This window comes from Anopheles cruzii, chromosome 2 (assembly GCF_943734635.1).
Source record: "Anopheles cruzii chromosome 2, idAnoCruzAS_RS32_06, whole genome shotgun sequence".
Taxonomy (NCBI): domain Eukaryota; kingdom Metazoa; phylum Arthropoda; class Insecta; order Diptera; family Culicidae; genus Anopheles; species Anopheles cruzii.
This window is the reverse complement of record NC_069144.1, coordinates 7,111,313-7,132,535: the sequence shown is the minus strand read 5'-3', so window position 1 is coordinate 7,132,535 and position 21,223 is coordinate 7,111,313. Positions and strand designations below refer to the sequence as shown.

Sequence of the window (21,223 nt, the reverse complement as noted above, 5' to 3'; positions counted from 1 at the left end):
AACGATACCATTTAAGCTGCAAACAAATGTACGAATGAATAATGAGCGAAATAATATGTTAATAAACGTACGAATGAAATAATATGTTAATAAAGAAAGTAATCTAACGACAAGGGGAGCCACATTTTTTCCATTCGAACGCTGACAACACTTTTTGTTGTTATCCAAAGCCTACTCGTTATTATCCAACTCGTTGTTGTCCAAGCCAACAGCAAAGCCTCGTCTCATCGCTACATCTACGAAGGGATTCGTTCACATCATTTCCAGGCACATTTTCCAGAAAATAGAAATTTCCACCTAATGACACATTAACTACAAAACGTTATGTCAATTTGAATCTAGTAGTGCTGAACCGCAGGTACTAAACGTAATATTGTTCACATCGTGCCCCTGACGGCCGCTAGCGGAACTTCCACGGATACGGCTACTGTCAAACTGGTTTGTTTACGTTTGTCTTCCGATTTGTTTATGTTCAATCCGCCCGGCTTAAAGCACTGCGTAACGCTTGGTCCCCGTGTTTAACCGATAGCATTTTTCGTTGGCCGATAAAATGGATCTACTGAAACCACGAACCGTGCCCCTCTCGGAGGAGACCATACTGTGGTTCGAGTTTCTCCTGAAACCAACTCTCCTGACGAAGCACCTAAACAAACCTAATCCCGGTGCGTAAGCACGGCCGGCTGAACCGGCTTTTAGTATCGTGCCTAATTTCCACCCGTTTTCAGATCCGTCGCCGACCGATCTGATCATCCAGTTCCTATCGATAACTCCGGAGGGTCAAAACCCGCACGACGTTAGCACCACCCCACCGGATCCCGAAACGAGTGGCCCGCAAAAATCGGATGGTCTGCGGTACACGAAGAAGCAACTGGCACTGAAGGTACTTGCCCTCAAGGTGGCCGCCTTCATCCGATGGGACTTGGATCAGCTCGAACGCAGCCTAACCGTGGCTCGCCAGGTGCAGCTGCTCGGTGACTTGTGCAGCATTATGGCGGGCAAGATGGTCACGTTGCCACTGTCGCTCGTGCACGAATCCCCAACGGTCGCTGTGGACGGACCGAAGCATGCTCTAACGTTCGCGCTTACGCTGTACCACCGCTGGGTTCTGCGAGCGCAGGTACTCCGTGCGGCGGTCATAAAGAACTCAAAGCCCTTCAACAACCACACGTAAGTGGCTTCGTGGTGGTTTATTTGCATACCAAATTTACCTTGGCACCCATTACCCCCTGCTTGTAGTCAATCGTTAACGGAGCCCGTCAGCTTTACGCTGCGCGATGAATCGTCCATTTCGGCACTGGAACCGTTTACGCAGCTTAGCATCGACTTTCTGAACCAACTTCTGCAAGAACCGCACACGTTCCGGGTGCTAACGTACGATTCCTTCGTACCGCTCGATTCGAACATCGACAACACCCAGCAACGCTTCGAAGCGGCCCTGGCCATACGGGCGTGTGAACTGCGTGCCCAGATTCACTACGATCTCTGCATGTACTATCTGTTCGTGCAGCGCTACGAGCTGGCCCGCCAGCACGTGCTGCTGTGTAAAGAGAACTACACCCAATGGCAGCGGGAAGAAGGTGCGGGCCGGGGTGGACCACCGCTGTACTGTACGGTCGATGGGGACGCTCTGCAAGGTTATCTGTTGGCGTGTGGCGTAACGGGAGAACCAGACGGGTTATTGCAGCGTTTGCACGAATCCATCCTCAACCACTACTCCGACATCGTGGTCATTCTGAAGGAGGACAACATCCGGCGCGAGATACCGATGACCCAGCGCAAGCTGCTCGAGCTAAACATCGAGGGCTACAATGCAATCGGCAGCACCGACGGCAATCCGATCGAACAGAAGGAGCTCGAGTTGGCCGTGGTGGCACTCAACATCATCCGGTACGTGATGGACGGCGAGAACATTCTGAGCTGCAACGTGGCGCTGCAAAAGTACAAACACGAGCAACCGAAACTGATCGAATCGCTGTTCCAGTACGCGGATGAACAGTACGATCAGTTCGCCGAGGACGATCGCACGCTGTTGCGGCGATACTTTTTCGACATCGTAACCCTGTACGGGGCGGAACTGGGCAGCGCCATCGAGGGGTTCGTTCGAACCTACCCGAGGGTGGTATCGGAACAGGAGCTACAGGACTATCGCCAGCAGCGCTCCGAACCCGACACGCAGCTGTCCGGAATTGCGGTTCAAAGCGATTGGACCATTCCGGAAACGAAAAGTAAGGTAAAAAAGGCACCCAACGGGCACGGGTTTCTAAGTTCACCCCTTTCCAGATGTTCGACTCGAAGTGGGACAACTAGAACGGCAACTGATATCGTGCACCTCGGCCAACGCCGTCCGCAAGCTGCTGGTGAAACTGGCCGGCACCAATCCCTCGAAGCCACTGTTCACCATCAACCCGAGCTGGTCCATCCCGTACGCCCTGGAGCAGATCCTGATTCCGCTGCAACGCGGTTTCCTGCAGGACTTTGCGTACATTCTGATCGGAAAGGCACACGAACTGGCCGCACGGAAAGACTACACCACGGCGCTTACGTTGCTGACGGTGCTGAAGAACGAAACCCAGCGCCCCGAACTGGCAGGCAATCCGCTGGTGACCAAGCTTGGCAAGATGGTGTCCTGGGAGGGACTGTACATTCAGATTCAGCAAGTGCTGGCCGAGTGGCCGCGCAAACCGGCCGACCAGCAGCAACTGATACGCAGCTGCAAGCAGTGCATGAACACGATCATCGGTAGCAACGCAAACACCGATCTGATTCCGCACGGTAAGGTGCTGGAACACTGTGCGGTACTGCTTTTGAACTTTAACGAATGGAACGCACTGCTCCTGCAGCCCGACAAGCGCTTTCCCGGCATCGAACTGTGTTCGGCGCTCACGCAAGCGTTCCTCGATATCGAAAAGTTCAAGGGCACCAAAAAGACGAACCGCGAAGCGTGGGAACTGGTGTTGCCGATGTTTTTGAATGCGCCCGGCTCTCGCCAACGGCAGCTAGCACCGGACAGTCCGCTCGTGTTATTGATTGCGAAACTGCGCGATCCGCTCGTCATCTCCATAATGCTGTCGCTGCTGGCGAAGCTGCACAACATCGTGAAGGACGAAACGAACTTTGACATGAACGCGGAGTACATGTTCCTGTGGCCAGCGAACGTCAACAAGTAGGTTTGGGGGTGCAATTTCCGAAACAGTTAACCCTGACCAACGTCTCTTTTCAGTACATCGGTCTACAATCTGAAGCTGGTGGCCGAAGCACTCAATTTGCTGCTCAACCAGGCCCTCAAGTACTACCCGAACAACATTCCGTGGATCAAGCTCAAGGGGGACGTGGAGTACGTGAGCAACAACTACGAGGCCGCGATGCGCTTCTACGTGACGGCCCTCATCTCCGGCACGGAGTACTGTACGGTGCATCTGCAGCGGCCACTGTTTGACGATTTTCTCATCCGACGCATGATCAAGTGCAGCTCGAGCCTCGGGTGCTTCGTACAGGCGGCCGTCCTGTGCCAGTTTTTCGACGAACCCGACTACGGTCTGGCGTTCAAAAGTATCAGCGAGAAGTCGTCCAGCTACGCGGACGCGATGGACTCGTACTATAGCTGCATTTGGGACCCAACGCTGCTCGAGTTCATCGTCAACTGGCACTACAAGAAGGGCGAGCACAAGCGACGCCTGCAAACGGTAAACGGATCGTCGTACGAATCGTACTGTTCCGTGTTTCATTTTCAATGCTTTCCTTCCTATCCACAGATTGCATTCCTCGGACAGCTGGAGCTGAATGCCAATAACAACGAAGAAATCAAACGGGAGGCGGCCGCCGTACGAAAGAACCGTTTTCTGCGGTCCCTTGCCAAACAGTACATGTGTTAAAGCGTTCGAGACAAAAAAGAATGTTTGATGTACACGAATTATCTTCTACTATCTTCTTCTATCTCCTTTCTTCTTCTTCTATATATATATATGTAAAAATAAATGTTTGCCTGTCTGTATCGTCTAAAACGGAGGAGCAACGGGAAGCGAGAAGAGAAGCCGATCGGATATGTTACCGGGAAACCAAATCCTTCGCCGAGAAGAACCAGGAGGAAGCAGGAGGCAGGGAAATAGAAATAGATAGTTCATTTTCACTATTGTATAAATGGAAGTACATAAAAAAAACAATTTGTTAAATTTTGATAAGGTAAGAATATATATTACTAGAAATGATTCATTTAACATAACAAAGTAATATATATAAAGTAACAAAGTAATATACCAGGTATAGGCAATCTTAAGGTAAGCTGTCCAAACAAATACATAACTATGAGGCTGAAAGATTTGCTTTTCTTTCATAGCATTTGAAACGAACAGGATGGGTCCTGTCGAAAGTTCAATATTGTGAGACCGTTTCGAGTCACATGTACCGAATGGCTATGATGTCCTTTTTCCTAGAAGACTGTCACGGTTCCGATCGTCCTCGGGTGATTGAAATGTGTAATATGTTTTATTGATAATTGTCTTGCAATCTTTTGGAGGCTACTAAACTGGTAGTGTCTAGCTAAACACGATCTAGCGGAGGCCATCGTTGGAGATATTACCCCGTATTGTGGAGTTCCCCGTGAAGAAAAGATACTCCGAGAGTTTTCTGCAATGACTTACTTTTACCAGCCCTAGTTACTTTTTATTAGCCCGTCGCCTTTCGCTCTCCGAACAATCGCGTCCCTATTTAGGTTTGCGCCCCCTAGTACCGCCGCCACCGGTTTTTGCCTTCTTCGAAGCCGATCCAACGAGCGGTTTCTTGTCTTCCTGCTTCCGCTTCGCCGGTGTGCCGGCCCCGGTTGATGGTAGCACTTTGAAGAACGAATCCAGCCGTCCTTGGGTGGCACTGGTTTTGGTTTTCAGTATCTTTTTAGCGCCCGCCCGTATGCGATCCTCGTTGAACTGTCGATCACCGCACAGGAACTTCACCAGGCCCTCCTCATCCGGTTCGCTCCACTTCAGCTCAATATTGGCGGCTTCCGCGACGTCAGGCTCCTTGAACAGCCGCCTCGCTTGCTCATAGTTCCAACCGTCTGGCACCACGTACTTGGTGCGATCCAGGTGCTCGAGAATTTTATCGATCGACCGATATTTGTTGATCAGCTCGGTCGCCTTTTTCGGCCCGATCCCGCGAATCGTGTCGCAATAGTCGCACCCAAGCAGGATGCACATATCGATGAACTCATCCTGCGACAACTCGAACCCCTTCAAAACCTTTTCGTAGTAAAACTCCTGGACCGGCATTTTGCGGGCCTCGCTGAACGTTAAGTGGCGCAACAGGATGGTTGAACCAAACGTGAGGGCATCCATATCCTCGGTCGCTGTGGCGTACACTTTCCCCGCCTTCACCAGAGCCGCACACTGGGCTTCCGCTTCACACGGTGCTTCCACGTACGGGACACCCATCAAGCGCAGCAGTTCCTTCGCTTCGTTTGCGTGCTGTTTGGTAACCTTCACCAGTCGCCGGTTAAACTTTTCGATATCTTCAGCGTCCCCGGCTTCCGTTGCTTTGTCCAGGGCTTTCTGTGCTTCTTCGCGCCTCTCGGCTCGCTTGTTCAGTTCGCCGGATTTCAGTTCCGGTGGTTTACCGTCGAACACGTACACCGGTTTGATGCCGTTCTCGAGCAGCCGGATCGTGCGATAGAAGGTGCCCATCAGATGCGAGGTCGTCTCACCGTCCACCGACGTTAACTGGGCACCCTCTGCGCGCACCGCAATCAGGAACTGGTACAGGCACATCGAGGCGTCGATCGCCACCTTTCTACCTGCAAAATGTGTGCATAATATTTCGAGATGAAACATATAGTTTCCCGTTTTTCATCCCTCCTATCGATTATCGCACCGAAAAACGTTTTTAGTTCCCCCTCTTTGACCGCAAACGGAGCCACATCGGCAATCAGCTGGGAGAGTCCTTTTATTCCCATGATGATTCCCCGCGGCAAAAAGTCGCACAATCAACGAGAATAAATAAAACAATAAAACGAAGAGCCGGCTCTTGTTCTCTGTGTGCGCGCGTCCTCAAACTGAGATTAAACAATTTGTGCGCCTTTTTTGACAATCGCAGCAAGCTAGTGGCCCAAACGAAAAAAACGCGCTTCTAGCCCAACAGAAGCGCGTAATTTCGCGGATTGAAGAATTTATTCAGCACATAAAGCAAAGGATTGCCACAGAGGGAGCACAATAAATTTATTAAATCAATTGCTTTACGCGTTTGCTATTTCGCAGCCCTCAATCGCCGGTATTAACGGTGCAAATTGCCCAATATGACAGCCCAACAAACACGAGGTACTGCCGGGCTGACAGGTCCGGTTGGTTCCTTTCTCCTTCAAGTCTCTGCACACTGAATGCGTAACCTCTTAGGACCTTATTTATTTATTTATTTATTTATTTAGTATAAATTTGACAATGGGCAACGGAGCCTAGTTCACAAAAAAAAGTTAAAAATAAGCTGGTTATTATATATTATGGTTTTCTACGCATTGCTCGCTAAGTTACGCTCCGCTCCCTAGGTTACGCATTCAGTGTGCAGAGAGCTTTCTCAAGCTTAGTGGCCCAATCGGAGGGGCCACCGCGAACCCTTTTGGGCCACGAAAAACGGCAAACAGCCAACCAAACACCAAACCCAGTGCCGCGGTAGATGTTTATCTCGCATCAGGCAATACAGTTTTGAATTCTTCAAGTTTTGATACACACTTCGGTCAAACATGTCGGCGAACGCCGATGAGGAGAAGAAACTATCCAAAATGGTACGTATTATCGCGTGCGGAACCGCTCCGATGGTGGTGCGTCCGATCCGCGGGTGCCACGGTGTCGCTTTCGGGGAAACGTTCGTTGTCGCACATTTTCCCTAATCGCACACAGCGTGCGGCGAGCGTCACCCTCGACGAGAGAAAGCGCATCGCAGCACACAGCAAAACCCTAGAGGGGCCGAGATATGTTGCTGCTGTCGTCGCGCGTATGGTTTTTTTCGCTTCCCTACTTTATTGCCATCGTTCGCGGGATGCGCGTCCCGCAAGATTTCATGCCCCCTTTTTCCTTCGGCCGAAGATGGTGACGATGTTTCTAAACTTTCGCAACGAAAAGTGTGCTGTGGAACCCGATTGAAGAGTTGAAGGCGACGTTTTTATGGTGATTTCAACAAATTGCGCCGAAACCAAGCAACCCACGGAGGGTGCCGCCAAATGGTGAAGCACCGAACACGGGTCGTCCGTGGCGCGCGGAACGACTCGAAGGAAACTAGTGTGCGGTCAAACGGAGTGTGTGGCACGTTTTCTCCTGGATTGCGTTTGTATTGTCCATCATCGATTCCAGCCGCGAGCAATCGTGGCATACCAACCGTGCGCGATTAAGTAATCGAATGACATTTACGTGGATTCCGCGCTCCGTGGCAAAACCAGCAGATTTGGGGGGGTAGTTCCCATCGGGTGATTGTTTGTGAATGTGATAATAGTTTTGTAAGTTAATTATGTTTTCTCTCTCGTTTTCTGGTTTCTCAACTGAACGCGTTTTGCACGGCGGAATCGAAATCTCCCCCCTTGGAAGGCTGAAGAACGTGACAACGAAAAGAACAATGTAACGCCGGCCGCAGGTGCTGCGGCTAACTCGTCATCGGACGGTGCCAACAGTAAAGCCGATAGCGGAACCGCTGATAAGAAGTCCGCGGTTGACAGTGACGAAAGTGAATCCAAGAAAGTGGCCCCGAAGGCGGATGAAAAAGATGGTAAGAATGATTGCGGCTTGCGGATGGACAAGTGGTTTAACGATGGTGCTTCGTAGGGGAGTCTAAATCCGATGCAGTCGGGACGACAGATGGCAAGCGGAAGGGTGCGAACGATGCTGCTGGCGCAGAGGCAAACGCCGACGGCGGCCGGGATAATGGCAACGCAGACAAACCAAAGGCCACGGTGGACGTGAAAGCGAAGAGCCGGAACGGGGCCAAGAAACGGGCCCCCGAGGACGAGGAGGGGGAGGACGATGTGGAGAATGATGACGACGAAAAGGAGGACGATGCCGGTGAGGCCGGCAAAAGTCTCGGCGCGATCGCGCTGATCGATGCGAATATCACGAAGGCGAAGGTCGAGGTGCTGCAGACCCTGCACACGATCCTCTACGATGCGCCTGGCAAGCCGACGGTGTTGAAGAAGAATCTGCGCAAGTTTGATGGTTTCGAGTTCGGGGCCGGTTCGGAAAAGTACCGCAAGCGGCTGGCAGCCACCGAGAAGCTGGACGCCAAGAAGCTCGCTTTCACGGCCGAGATACTGGCACTGGAGAAGAAGGGCGGTAAGGAGGAGCTGGCCGAACGGATTTGTAGCTTCCTGCTGAAGCCGGACGGGGACGAAGAGCTCCCGGAGGACGATGAGGCCGGCGAGGAAGAGGAGGAAGACGAAGAAGCGGATGCCGCCGAATCAGAGGACGAGGAGGTGAGCGAAGAGGAGGCACCAAAGAAGAAGAAAACCCCGGCGAAGCGTGCCCCGGCCAGCGGAGGCCGTGGCAGGGGTGACACGGCATCGTCCAAGTCGTCCAGTGGCCGCCCGAAGCGATCAACGGCGGGCCGAGGTTACCAAGGTGCGTGCTCCGGCGATCATTGTGCCGTTCGCTTTCCGATTGTCCGCTGCAATTTATTTCATTTTAGATGATTCCCTATACGTAGATTACTCCAGCTCGGAGGAAGAAGAAGAGCCGGCAGTGAAGGTGGGCCGAGGACGTCGTGCTCGCCACGGTTCTGACAGCGGTTCCGACGTAAGTGTTTATCACAACAGTTCACCATGGTTTGTTTGCGAATGAGCGCCGAATGGATTAATGTTTCCAGTACAATCCTTCCGCTGGGTCCGACTCCGACGCCGGCAAGCGAAGATCGTCCCGAGCACCGGCCCGAGGCAGCCGGACTTCGGCGCGGAATGTCCGAAAGCGCTACAACAGCGATGAAGAATCGGAAGAGAGCGCCAGTGAGGACGATTTCAGCGAGGTAATTACGTCGTTGGTGCATGTTTATTTGTTGACAGTTGATACGGAATGGGGTTTCTTCGGGGTTTCTCAGGATGACCGCAAAAAGAAGAAGCCAGCACCGGCTCGAGGTCGCGGACGCCCAAGTGCCCCCGTTGGTCGTATTTCGCTGCGGGCCAGAGGACGCAAGCGGAAGGCGGAAACGGAAAGCGAAGAAGAGTCGGAGGAAGAGGAAGAAGAGGAAGCCGATAGTGAGGACAGCGAAAAGCCGAAGCGAAAATCAGTGGCCACCACCGGCCGGGGAGCTGCCCCGAGCCGCGTGGCGAACAGTAGAGCAAAAAATTCTACACCATCAACCCCAGCCAAGGCTGGTGAGTGCTAGGCGGCGGAACAGAACGAGCCGGTCGGAAACGATGGTTAATGATTTCACACTATTTGACTGCAGGCCGAGGACGACCGAAGCGGGCGGCCAGTGCAAAGAAACCGAAACGAGGCGGTAGCTCAACCGGCGAGGAAGACGACGAAGAGGACGATGAGGCCGATGACGCACCAGAGTTGGACGAGTCGGAAGACGAGAAACCTTTAGTCAAGAAGGCCAAACAGGAGAAGGAACCCGAGAAGGCACCACCACCAAGTGTAAGTCGCCCTGAGCGGGGTTAGCCTTATAGGCTCCTCTTATACTTATGCTCCTCTTTGTCGTCCACCATAGGAAGAAGATATCAAAGATTTCCTCAAGGAGATCCTGGACGAAGCGAACCTGGAGGAGATCACGATGAAAACGGTGTGCAAGAAGGTGTACGCTAAATATCCGGACCACGATCTGTCGCATAAAAAGGATTTCATCAAGGCAACAGTTAAATCTGTACGTGTGGACCAAGACCACGACCAGCTTCATGTAACTAACGGCATTTTGGTTTGCTTTCTTTTTTCAGCTAATATCTACGTAAAAATGAACGGAGGCGCGCAAGGAAGAACTTCGATCATCCAGCCGATCGAACGGCGAATGTTTCATTGAACTTTTTTTTCTTTTTCAACTACCCGTTATCTGATCATGATGAATATATGCTAAACGATACACACACAAAAAGGCATCAATCAACCACAAAAGGCGAACAGCGTATATAGAATATCAAGCAGAAAAGGAACGTCGGATTCATGAACAAATGCGTTAGGTGAACCCCCAAGAAGACCACTTTACAGCGCAACAAAATATTTTTTCTGATAAAGATGAGACGCGTTAACGTGGGATAACGAAAGCACACACACGCTGGGCACTCTTTTTCGGTAATTTGCTCAGACGGTGGACACAGGAAGGACAGGTAGCATAAGCGTGTGGTTTCAAAGATGCACATATGAAGGGAAATAAAATTACGTGTTTGCGTCAAAGCGTCAAATCATCCCGGCTCGAAGGGACGGTTACGGGGCGAGAGTTATTTGATTTAAATTGATATAGTGAAATGGAACTTTGGCCCTAGAGTGTTGCTTCTCTATGGCGGAGGTACAAAACACGCATGCATGGTACGGTACCTAGAATGTAGCAGAGCAAATGAAAACAAGGAGAACAGATGGGAGGAGAACGTAACGTGCATTTGCGCTTTAAATAGGGACACAGCACACTCGGTGGTGTGCACATTGCGGAGCACAGCGAGCGAATGTTTCCAGAATTGGTCGAAGGAAATCAAAAGGGTTGTTTTTTGTTCATTTTTATTTCTGATAGATAATGGATGAATGGTTTTGGATACAGTTCTAGAACTCACATACAGAAATAGCGCGCGAGATCGGGAGCAGGAGATCAAATTTTCAAGAATCGAATTGTTTTGCCTTTTGTAACCCATCACAAGCACTTTCGCTGTTTAGTTTGATGAATAGCAGCAGCGACAGAGGACAGTAAGCCGTGAGTTTCCGGCCCGATCAGATGGGCGAGATATATAAATGTAATAAATGTAGTAATGATAAGAAGTAACGTGAACGTACAACAAATGAACGGAATGTGCTACGGATGGATCAAAAAAATACAATACCTTAGTTCAACGGTCTTCTCGTTTCTCGCCTCTGGAAAGTAAACTGTGCACGCGTGGTTTCACCGCTGAATGAGCCCCGTTTTGGAACTGCACAAGTTCGCACAGCCGCCACCGCCACCTCCACAGCATCAGACAAAACCCAAAACACATTACACCACTTTCGGCCTCTAGGAAGAAAACGGATTAGTAGTACGACGGCGGCAGAGAGCACAGCTGCCGTCGTGCAGTGGAAGCACTTAGTGTACTGTACACCCGGCCGAGGAAAGAGAATAGTTTTTTATATTCAACAGAGGATCGTATATGAACGGCTTGGAAGAGTTGTGTGCGAGGTGTTAACAAAACTAATCAGAGTACGTTGGAACAAACACGGGACCTTTGCGGCTTGTTAAATGAGTATGACCAGAATTTGTGCCGGAAAGGCGAACATGGTTGGAGCAGGATGTTCTAATAAAACTTCTAGATGTTCTCGGTAAATGAAATCAATGTGCACGGGGTATCCATTAATAAATGAACGAAATCGGCTTACATTTTGTCTAAAGAATGCTTTCGATTCCATGTAACGGTTTTATTTGCCAGTGCCACAGTTGATTCGCCTGTGAATTCAAATACAGAGAGCGGGTTCGAAATTCGCCCTATTTCGCTCTAGCGTCAGCTATCTCTTTCCCTTTTCGGAAACGAAAACCAGAGAGTGCGAAAACGTCGAAAAACCAGAGAGTGCGCAGAGAAACGAGAGAGAATAGAGAAATACAGAGAGAGCGAAGAGAAATACAGTAAAAGTCAGAGGGAGTTCAAAAATATTAACCCTTTTCTGCTCAATTCTCCATTTTTCTTTCGGTGTGGACGGTTCAGTGAATGGATTTTTGCGAGTGATGTGCGGAAAACCCGTTCCACCCGTGCCCCATAGCATCGTAGATCCTTTTTCTTTATTAGTTTTATAATTTGCCGACAACCTTACATCCGCGCGGCCAGCGGTTGCTTCGATGATCCGTGTGGTGTTTTACCGTTTTCGGCTGCGCACACCGCCATTCACCAGTAGCCTGTCCGTGGGCACTTCCGGCCACAGCGTCACCCGCAGATTCGTGATGTGAATTCAGGATTCCCTCCCACCATCCCCCATCGGCAGGAAATTCTATCTTTTCCCGGGCGGCAGGACAAACCGGAGCAATAGAGTGTGGAAGCGTGAGGAGCTGGGTGAAAACCAAAAAGCGAGAGGGAGAAAGAGAGAGTTACAAGTGTGCGCGGCAACACCACCCCGCAACACCCCCCTCGCTCGCTCGCTCGGGGCAGAGGACGAGCAACAGCGCGCGCCGCCCTACAAATATTCGTCATCGAAAAGCGAGCGAAAAAGCGAGAGCGAAATCGTCGCGGCGAAAGAGAAAAAAGAGAGCGGTTCCCCCGGCAGTAGGCTGTGAAGTGTGTGTGCGCGGTTAAGCGGAAATAATTAGTTTCTATCCGGGGAAAATCCGGCAAATCGTGAAATCGACGAGGCGAGGGTGTGATACGCACGAATCCAGCGATTCCTATCCCCCCCAAACACACAGCGCCGCGTTTCTCATCCCGTCTTCCGTGCGTGCGTGAGGTGTTCGCTGGGCAGGCGTACGGGAAAGCAGCAGCATACAACGGCATTGAGGAGAAGCCACGCGAGTTGCAGGCGCGAGACGGAGCTACACGGTGGCGAGAACGCGCACAGATCTCGCTCGCTCGCCAAGTCCGTTGTCCGTTGGTAGTAGTCTGGCCAGCGACGGAGCGATCCTCCAACACTCGGGTGTTGATTTCCGTCAGCGGGAACGCGTTTTTACTTTATCGGTTCATTTTTTTTAATAATGAGTGATTATTCCAACCAGAACTCGCAAAATTTTAGTCAATCGTCAGCATTTGCAGCCGCTTTGCAGAGAGCCAAACAAGTGAGTAGCATCGCAAAGCCTAACAAAAACCCTTTCCCACGGCCAGCAAGCAGGGCCGTCCGGATTCTGTCCTCTCTGTGTTCCACCCATTGTGCTGTGCATTGTGGTTCTCCGCTTTATTAGTGCGAAGCAAGTGTTGCAAAAGTAATACGCTTTCAATGGCAGAGCCCTCCGTGGGCGGGCGGTGGTGCTACGCCTATCTCTGCTGTGTGCTGAAAACTGGGCTGGCAAACAACGATGCGCACACACCGCGTCGCAGGTGTGAAAGAGCTGCTGGTGGTTTGCTGTGCAAAAATTCTGCCACCAATCGAGGCACAGGCTTTTTAGCGCTCATCATTTTAAAGGGTCAAGGTAGGCCTCGAGGCTGCAAAACGAAGAAAGTGATGCTTCCCGAGAACGCCGCGCGTTGTCCGGTGCGTTTTTTCTCTCCTTCTGCGCTACCGGGGAAAATGGCTGCCCTAACTTTAGGCCGCTTCGGCGGCGGCGGCGACGGCTGAAATAGGTGGCCGCCGCCGCTAGCGGGGATCTCGCATTGCTTTGCGACTGTGCGTCATCGTTTGGGTGTGTTTGTGTTCGCACAGTGGCTGCAACGTGTGCCTGCCGCCCCATGAGACCGGACGGGCTAGACGCGCGCGCTAGCGCCTCTGGTGTGCGTTCTGTTGCGGGGAAAATCGATAAAAAGCGTTCTCATCATTGCACTGTGCATGCGCTGGTGTGCGCCGCCGGGCAGAGTGTTGGCACTGTTTGCCAAAAAATTACACACGCACACCTGCCCACAGCAGAAGCAATCGTGCGCACATACACACACACACAGATCGCGTTGTTTCCAGCGGCACACGCAGTCCTTGGCGGTGTGCACAGGCAGGCGCACACACAGTACGCATTGCACGACGGACCCGGGAACGTTGTTTTCTTTTTTCCGGGGTTTTTGCACTCCTGTGTGACGGTTTTTTTCTTCCCCCCATCACACTACTTTTCGGGTCGTCATCATATTGTTTCCAAGCGCGCGCGCGATCCAAAAGTGGCCGATCAGCCCGTCACCGAGTGGACCAGTGTGTGTAATATTATGAGAAAGGGTACGGAAAAGCACGTTTTGTGGTTCGCGAAATCAAACCAGGAATCGAGGAAAACCCGTTTCTTTGCACCTCTTTGTCGTCCACCGTAGCCGGCCTGTTATAAGCGGCAGCAGCCAGGCACAGAAGCCACAAGATGGAGCCCTCCGCAGTCCGCGGCAGAGGTTATGTTAGTTAACATGTCTGAAAACAGGGCGTTTTTGATTCGGGTGTATCACAGCGCCGCGTCGCAGCATGCCATGTCTTTCCGGGGAGAGCATGCGGCGGCAGGCTGTTGGTTGATCGATGGTTAATATATATATCCCCCCATATCACCATAGTTGTGTTCGAACATAGTAGCCCTTTAGCAGGTTTTCGATTTTCGTTTCAATTAGCGCACCACGGCAAAAGGGTGAGCACGCGTTCCGCGGCGGGTCCACACGCGCACACACGGTCCGTGGCGGGAAGGCCAGTTTTGTGCCAGTTTCACTTTTGGTGCTAATTTGCCGTTTATATTAAAAGTGTCCGGTACGGCAGGGTGCGAGGTGCGATTTATTATTCGATACAAATTCACTCAGCTGCTTTTCTGTTCCGCCCTCTGCCTCTGCCGCTCTAGATTGCCGCTAAGATACACCCGGGTGGTCCCCAGCAGCAGCAGCAGCAGCCACACCAACCAGTGAAGAGACCGCACGACGACCACGACTCGGGCCCAGAATTGAAAAAGTTCGGCGGACAGTCTGATTACAATAATGCAAGCTCGCCGACTGGCATGAGTCAGGCTGCGATGCAAGCCGCTGCTCAAGCTGCAGCCGTCGCCGCACGTTTGTCGCAGAACAGCAACAACAACCACAGCAACCTTAACTCGTCGAACGCTCCCGGCGTTGGAGCACAGGACCCGAGCCAGCGGGTGCGCGAACTGATCAGCAAGATGGTAAACCACGGTCCGATGGACAACGGCAATCACCAGGGCCAGGGTGGTGGCGGTGGCGGCGGTGGCCGTGGCGGCGGAGGTGGTGGCGGTGGCGGCGCTGGGGGTGGGGGCGCGTTCGGCTCGTTCCAGGAGATGATGATTCCGGGCTCGAAGGTGGGCCTTATCATTGGCAAGGGCGGCGAGACGATCAAGCAGCTGCAGGAGAAGACGGGCGCCAAGATGGTGATCATCCAGGATGGGCCGGGCCAGGAGATGGAGAAACCGCTGCGCATTTCCGGCGACCCACAGAAGGTGGAACACGCGAAGCAGCTCGTGTACGAGCTGATCCAGGAGAAGGACTCCTACCAGCAGCGCCAGAACATGAACGGGGCCGAACAGGCGGAAGTGTTCGTGCCCAAGGCGGCCGTCGGGGTCGTGATCGGGAAGGGGGGCGAGATGATCAAAAAGATCCAGGGCGAGTCGGGCTGCAAGCTGCAGTTCATCCAGGGTCGCGGCGATGGGCCGGGCGATCGGCGCTGCATCGTGCTCGGCTCGAAGGCCCAGGTCGAGGATGGCAAGCGCATGATCGAGGAACTGATCGACAGTGTGCTACGCCGCGAGCAGGGTGGAGGCGGTGGTGGTGGCGGAGGCGGCGGCGGTGGTGGTGGTGGCGGCCGCGGTGGTGACGGAGGTGGTGGCGGTGGCCACGGCCGCGGTGGTCTCGGCGGTGGTGGTGGAAACCCCAATCAGCAGGATAACAACTACAACAACTACAGTGGTCCGCAGGTGACACGATTGGAGTACACTTTTGCCGTACCAGTCTCAAAGTGTGGCGTAAGTATTGGGGCCACCGGTCACTATCCGTCGCGAATTCGTTGTAACGGCATTTGTTGTAACGGCTTCTCTTCAGATCATCATCGGACGTGGCGGTGATACGATCAAGCAGATCAACCAGCAGTCCGGGGCGCACACGGAGATGGACCGGAAGGCGTCGCAGAACCAGACGACGGAGAAAACGTTCATCTGCAAGGGCGAGCAGCACCAGGTGGACGAGGCGAAGCGCCTGATCCAGGACAAGATCAACATGGAGATCAACATGGTGTACGTTGGGTCGACGTCGGTGCCGGCCAATCAGTACCAGAACAATGGTTCTGGGGGAGGCGGCGGCGGCGGTGGTGGCGGTGGCGGTGGCCATAATGCTTACCAGCAACAGCAGGGCGGATGGGGCGGCTATCAGTCGCAGGGCTGGGATCAGCAGCAGTCCGCGCAGGCGAACGCAAGCAACGCGGCGGCCGTTGCGGCGGCCCAACAGCAGCAGCAGCAGGCCCAGCAGCAGCAGCCCCAACCGGACTACTCGCAGCAATGGATCGAGTATTACAAGTAAGCAGGAAGTGGCCCTTTCATTTAGTTACCGTTCCGTTCACACTTCCCTTGTTTGTCATCCAGGCACATGGGAATGCCCCGGGAGGCTGAGATGATTGAACATCAGGTTAAAGTGCGCCAAGCTGCACAAGGAGCGCTACCAGGTAATGTCTGAACCGAACTGTCTCGTAGTAGTATTCCATCCTTCCCTATCTCCCTCGTTCATCAGGTGAAACTAGAGTCCATTATTGTAACGATCCTAAATGACTGATCGCTATTTGAATAACGAGTGTTAAAGGGCGAAAACTAGAGAAATTTATGCTCTTTTCTCTAATCAACTATTGTCTTTTCTCACATTATTTGGTTGCCTTCACGGTTATGTTGTTGTTTTTTTGTATCGTTATTGTATTGTCATTTGTATCCTATCACCTGATCATCCTGATCACCCGATCCTCTGCATCGTCCGGTTCCACACTTCCTTTTTTTTTTGGTAAATGTACGCTTCGAAATGGAAAAAATCGCATTATTAGCTAATCAAAATGTGCAAGGTCAAACAGTGATGGCAGCGGGAGGAGCCGGAGCCCAGCAGCAGCAACAGCAGCAACAGCAGCAGCAAGGCCAGCAGGCGGACTACAGTGCGGAATGGGCCGAGTACTACCGACGGATCGGTAAAATTGAGGAAGCCGAAGCTATCGAAAAGCAGATAGCGTCCACCAAGGTAAACAATTACTCTGCTCACGGAGTCTACCTATATCATACCTTCCGTTCGCGACTCGATCGTTCGTCCGATCGCCGGACGCGAGTGGTGAGTCCCGCTACTCTCTGTGGCATCACTATCCGTCCCAAGAGAGCTACCCTTGCGAATTGCCCAACACAACACCCCGTTGGGGCCATTCACTAGGGTAGCGAGCTGGGAGACTGGGAAGCCATCGAGCGGGGGATCGTCATTCTACTCATGCCTCTCTTGAGTTCCGCTTGTTTCGTTGTTCGTTAGTTAATTTTGGTTTTCCCTTTTTTCCTTTTTATTTCTGGTGACCACACACTTCCTTTTGCGTACAACAACATCCACCAACATTACGTGCGTGCGTGCTTGCCGTTTGCTGCTGATGCCTGTACCGATGCCATCGCTTCCCCTAACCTCCTTGAACCATCCTCCTTCCATCCATCCGTCGATCCATCCGTCGATCGGTCCTTCGAACCCAAAGGCAATGCAAGCGCAAGCCGTGGCGGCAGCTTTGGCAGCCGGTTCGGCGAACCAAGCTGGTCCAGGAGCGGCCGGTGGCCCGTATGGTGGCGGCGGCGGCGGCGGTGGTGGCGGCGGTCCACAACAGGGACCACCCGGCGGTGGTGGCTACGGTGGTCAACAGTACCAGCAGTACTATGGCGGCGGTGGTGGCGGTGGAGGCGGTGGAGGTGGCGGCGGCGGTCAGCCCGGTTTTGCGGGCTACCCTTACGGTGGCGGCTATCCCGGACCGGGAGGTTCCCAGAACCAGTCGAATGCTCCCAATCAGGATAAGAACTAGGAACGAATCGAATCCCTTTCTTCCACTGTTGTGCGCGCGAAACCCGACGACACACTCTTTCGCACGAGGCACAGACACACTCCTCCCGCATAGAATTACATACACTCCACCCCCACCCACCCACACAAGGACGACAGCCTAGCGACCACGACCTACGACGACACGAAGCGAGTTCTCGAAACAGAGTTCTCGTTAGTTAAGCGTGGATAACGGAAAAGAAGGAGATAGAGATGAGAGAAACAGTGAATGTGTGTGGAAGAGGCGGTGCATCGTTGTCATGCCGCGTGTCCACCGTCCACCACAATCGATCGATCGATCACCCACCACCAAAAGCTCTGCAACCTGCGTAGGAGCAGAGGCAGCAGCAGCAGCAGTTTTCTCCTGGTTTTGTACAGCAGGTAAGTGCATTAACGTGCGTCGTCCCCGCAGTAAGGAACGAGAGAGGCGGCATTGCTGCCGCCGCCACCGCGCACGGTCCGGCGGTTGGTCGAGAGTTGTTGTGCGTGGCTTAGTTTTTGTCCTTTCCCCCTTTCTTCTCTCCTCGCTACTGTGCTATTTGTTTTTCTTTTCATTTCTCATTGCGATCTCTCTGCCCTGTTGGTTTTATTTGACTTTACTTCCCATTGAATTGTTTGTTTCGTGCCATCAAATCACACCGCAAAAATGTTGAAACATTCGTTTTTAGTTTCCCCGATCGTTTGCCGGTTGTTTGATATACTATATTTAAAATATTTCTTTCGATTTTATCTATTTTTTTATATTTATTAAAAACAACCTTTCCAAAAATGTGCTATAAGTCAGATACTCTTCGGTCGATTGTGTGTGTACATCACCACGAACTTGAATGGCTCAATAATCACTAATTATCTACTTCTCAAAGGGTTTGATCATTAGGATCTTATGGTTGAATGTTATTTTTGGGGCATCCGGTGAGAGGATGATGAGAATACTTGAAATTTAGAAGCATCAGCCTTCTGGTACTGCGCTGTTGTGGGGTCAGTCATCTTAGCCGTGTGTAGGTCTTATATGTATTGTTTTCATATTTTTTACTGTTGTGGCGTGTGTGGTGTATGTTTAACGCTTTAATGTTGCTCATTGCAGAATTGAGATGAACAGAGTCCCACTTCGGTGTTCCGTTGAGTTGTGTTACACAAGCATTGCCTGTATTTTGCCTGTAAGGTAGTCGAAACGGTAAATTGAGGGATAGAAGATTCGTGCATTCGTACACACACCACTATATGAGAATTTAAATTGCAAAACCAAATAACATTTTTTCACCGTCTATTATACAATATAATGTATATTATCGATATATATAGATATGAGTATATATATATATACATGCATACATATATTTTATGCCATTAAAATATAATTAATAATCCGTCCAATGATTTGATCTTTAATAATTTCTCCTATGGCCTATATATACTATGATAATCGTTAGGACCTTGAATGATTTAAATGATTTATTAATGATACTATATAATATTTACATATGTATCACAACTTAACCACTATATTGTGCAATGAATTTAAATTTATTCTACTTTCTAACATTTACCTGGTTGCCATATGCGCTCACTACTGGCTGGCGGCAACCTGAATATAGAATGTGTTTTTCATATATGTAAACATAAATTACCTTTGACACCATATATTATTACATTGATAAACATATTTTTATATGCCTTATTATGAAACATGAATAAGTATATGCTATTATCGTACATGTTACTAGCAAAATTTTATCACTTTAGCAGCGTGTGCGTGCCGCGACTGTTTAACGATTATCTCAATTAAATATGAAGTATATTAATTGCACCGGTAGAAAATAGCTATTTAAATTTTCTATATTTATGGTCAATTTATGCTGCTGCAATTTTACTCTGATGAATCGAGCAAATATTCTTCCCACATTTCTTCTTCATCTCCTAGTTGTGCCATTTTATGCGCCAAATTCTGCAATATTTTAGGACTATAAAAGGGGGGACAGAGGAGCAAAGGTCAAAAGTGCGCATCTGCCATGAGAAAGCAATTTTGTTGGTGCATTGTTAGTAGATAAAATTATATGCATATTCATATGTTTATCCCCTTTATCATAGATGATGATGATGATGGTTTGATGAAATGATGATTGTGATTTCTGCCAATATCTTGTCGATATTTATCCTTCACTTGATGATAGCACTTTTCAAAATAACCGCATATTCTCCTTATATGAACCGTATATTCAAATGAAACAACGTGTTATGTTCTTTATTTAATAGTTATCTTATTTATTAATTTATATTTTCAACATCAAAACTGTACGTTTTTAACAACATATGTACGTGGGATGTTGGGACATCCGCGGCCGTTCAAAAATGAGGAACCGCGTGAGGAAAATTGTTTCGTATTTCCATTTTCGCATTGTTCTGTTCGTGGCTTATATGTCGGTTTTTCAATATTTTTGTGGTTTATACCAGTCTACATGAACTTTGTTTTCTTTGGTAATAAGTCTTAATCTTAGAATCGATACGATTTTTTCTTTCTCCAACTATTATATACTACCTTCTCCCAATTCTTTCATTGTTTTGCCAGCTGTTTGTGGCTTCTTCTGCAGACAACATACTCGTAACTTCGTTGTGTTATGTTATTTTTGAGCCGAATCAGTCTTCGTTTGGGTTTTCTCCGGTGTCTCATCTTACTCACTACCGCTCTTACACCACTTTCCTTCATACACACACTCTCGGTCGTCGTAATATGAATATTTCCCTTTTTCTTTCTCTTCTCGAAACCATTTTATTGCAGCTCTTATAACCTAGCACTACTACCTACCCCAATATATACGCACCGGTGTTGTGTGAGACGCGCGGATGAGACAAGCAGAGCAGAGACACATGGAACAGTGAAAAAATGCAGAACACAAAAGCAACAACCGAGACCCGCAACAACCAGCAGAGAATAGATCGCAGTTTGAAGCAAATAATGATTAAACCACACACAATACACACACAGACACACCCCCAAACATCCATTTCAATAATAGTTCTGTAAGCGTTTACCACCTGTCCATCGACACGGTAACACATTTAGTAGCGTTTAGTAGCAATTATTATATACTTACTGGATAATGCAAAAAGAGCAAACTCATTCAAACAAATAAATCAACAAAACTCTGCAACAGAAGCAAGAAGCAAAAAAGAACAAGTAGTACGGTGGGAGGACACGTCGTTTCTTTTATCACATCTTGCGCTCCATCCTCGTGGAGGTTGTGCAGTGCGCCGTCCGTCCCGTCCTAGCACGCCATCAGCAGGAGCAGCCAAGACTACCTTCCGCCAGCGGTACAGGCAGACGGACCCCAGGGCCTGTGGTATGTGTGGGCTTTTGGTTACTACTTTTCATATAAGCTGAAGGGCGACCCTGAAGGACCTGTTTGTTAAAGTGCTCCCGATCCTGCGGACCAAACACAGTGCAGCAGCAGGAAGTATAAAACGTATCCGGGACTC

At 50.4% G+C, this 21,223-nt stretch overlaps 4 protein-coding genes across 5 annotated transcripts; 3 read left to right on the top strand and 1 right to left on the bottom strand.

The window, feature by feature from the left end:
• The first annotated feature begins 544 nt into the window (after nt 1-544).
• Nucleotides 545-3,872, top strand: LOC128267573 (integrator complex subunit 8). The gene is made up of 6 exons (XM_053004440.1): nt 545-662; nt 726-1,167; nt 1,237-2,225; nt 2,281-3,163; nt 3,221-3,683; nt 3,753-3,872. Exons 1-6 carry the CDS (start codon nt 551-553, stop codon nt 3,870-3,872), a joined length of 3,009 nt encoding a protein of 1,002 aa, XP_052860400.1. The 5' UTR covers nt 545-550.
• Nucleotides 3,873-4,267: 395 nt separating this feature from the next.
• Nucleotides 4,268-5,941, bottom strand: LOC128267348 (flap endonuclease 1). Its single transcript, XM_053004161.1, has 2 exons — nt 5,860-5,941; nt 4,268-5,782 (listed from the first exon to the last, which is right to left on the bottom strand). Exons 1-2 carry the CDS (start codon nt 5,939-5,941, stop codon nt 4,701-4,703), a joined length of 1,164 nt encoding a protein of 387 aa, XP_052860121.1. The 3' UTR covers nt 4,268-4,700.
• Nucleotides 5,942-6,662: 721 nt separating this feature from the next.
• LOC128269287 (protein DEK) lies at nt 6,663-11,415 on the top strand. 2 transcript variants are annotated; one of them, XM_053006714.1, is made up of 9 exons: nt 6,663-6,763; nt 7,560-7,737; nt 7,794-8,582; nt 8,668-8,756; nt 8,827-8,982; nt 9,055-9,331; nt 9,406-9,596; nt 9,670-9,822; nt 9,893-11,415. In XM_053006714.1, the coding sequence occupies exons 1-9, from the start codon at nt 6,722-6,724 to the stop codon at nt 9,905-9,907; spliced, it is 1,890 nt and encodes a 629-aa protein (XP_052862674.1). In that variant the 5' UTR covers nt 6,663-6,721; the 3' UTR covers nt 9,908-11,415. The 2 variants fall into 2 exon arrangements, with proteins under 2 accessions (XP_052862674.1, XP_052862673.1); XM_053006713.1 differs by having other exon boundaries at nt 8,650-8,756.
• Nucleotides 11,416-12,099: 684 nt separating this feature from the next.
• Nucleotides 12,100-21,182, top strand: LOC128267898 (far upstream element-binding protein 1). The gene is made up of 7 exons (XM_053004848.1): nt 12,100-12,885; nt 14,554-15,681; nt 15,758-16,227; nt 16,294-16,373; nt 16,740-16,927; nt 17,415-18,130; nt 20,526-21,182. Exons 1-6 carry the CDS (start codon nt 12,805-12,807, stop codon nt 17,730-17,732), a joined length of 2,265 nt encoding a protein of 754 aa, XP_052860808.1. The 5' UTR covers nt 12,100-12,804; the 3' UTR covers nt 17,733-18,130; nt 20,526-21,182.
• The last annotated feature ends 41 nt before the right edge of the window (nt 21,183-21,223 follow it).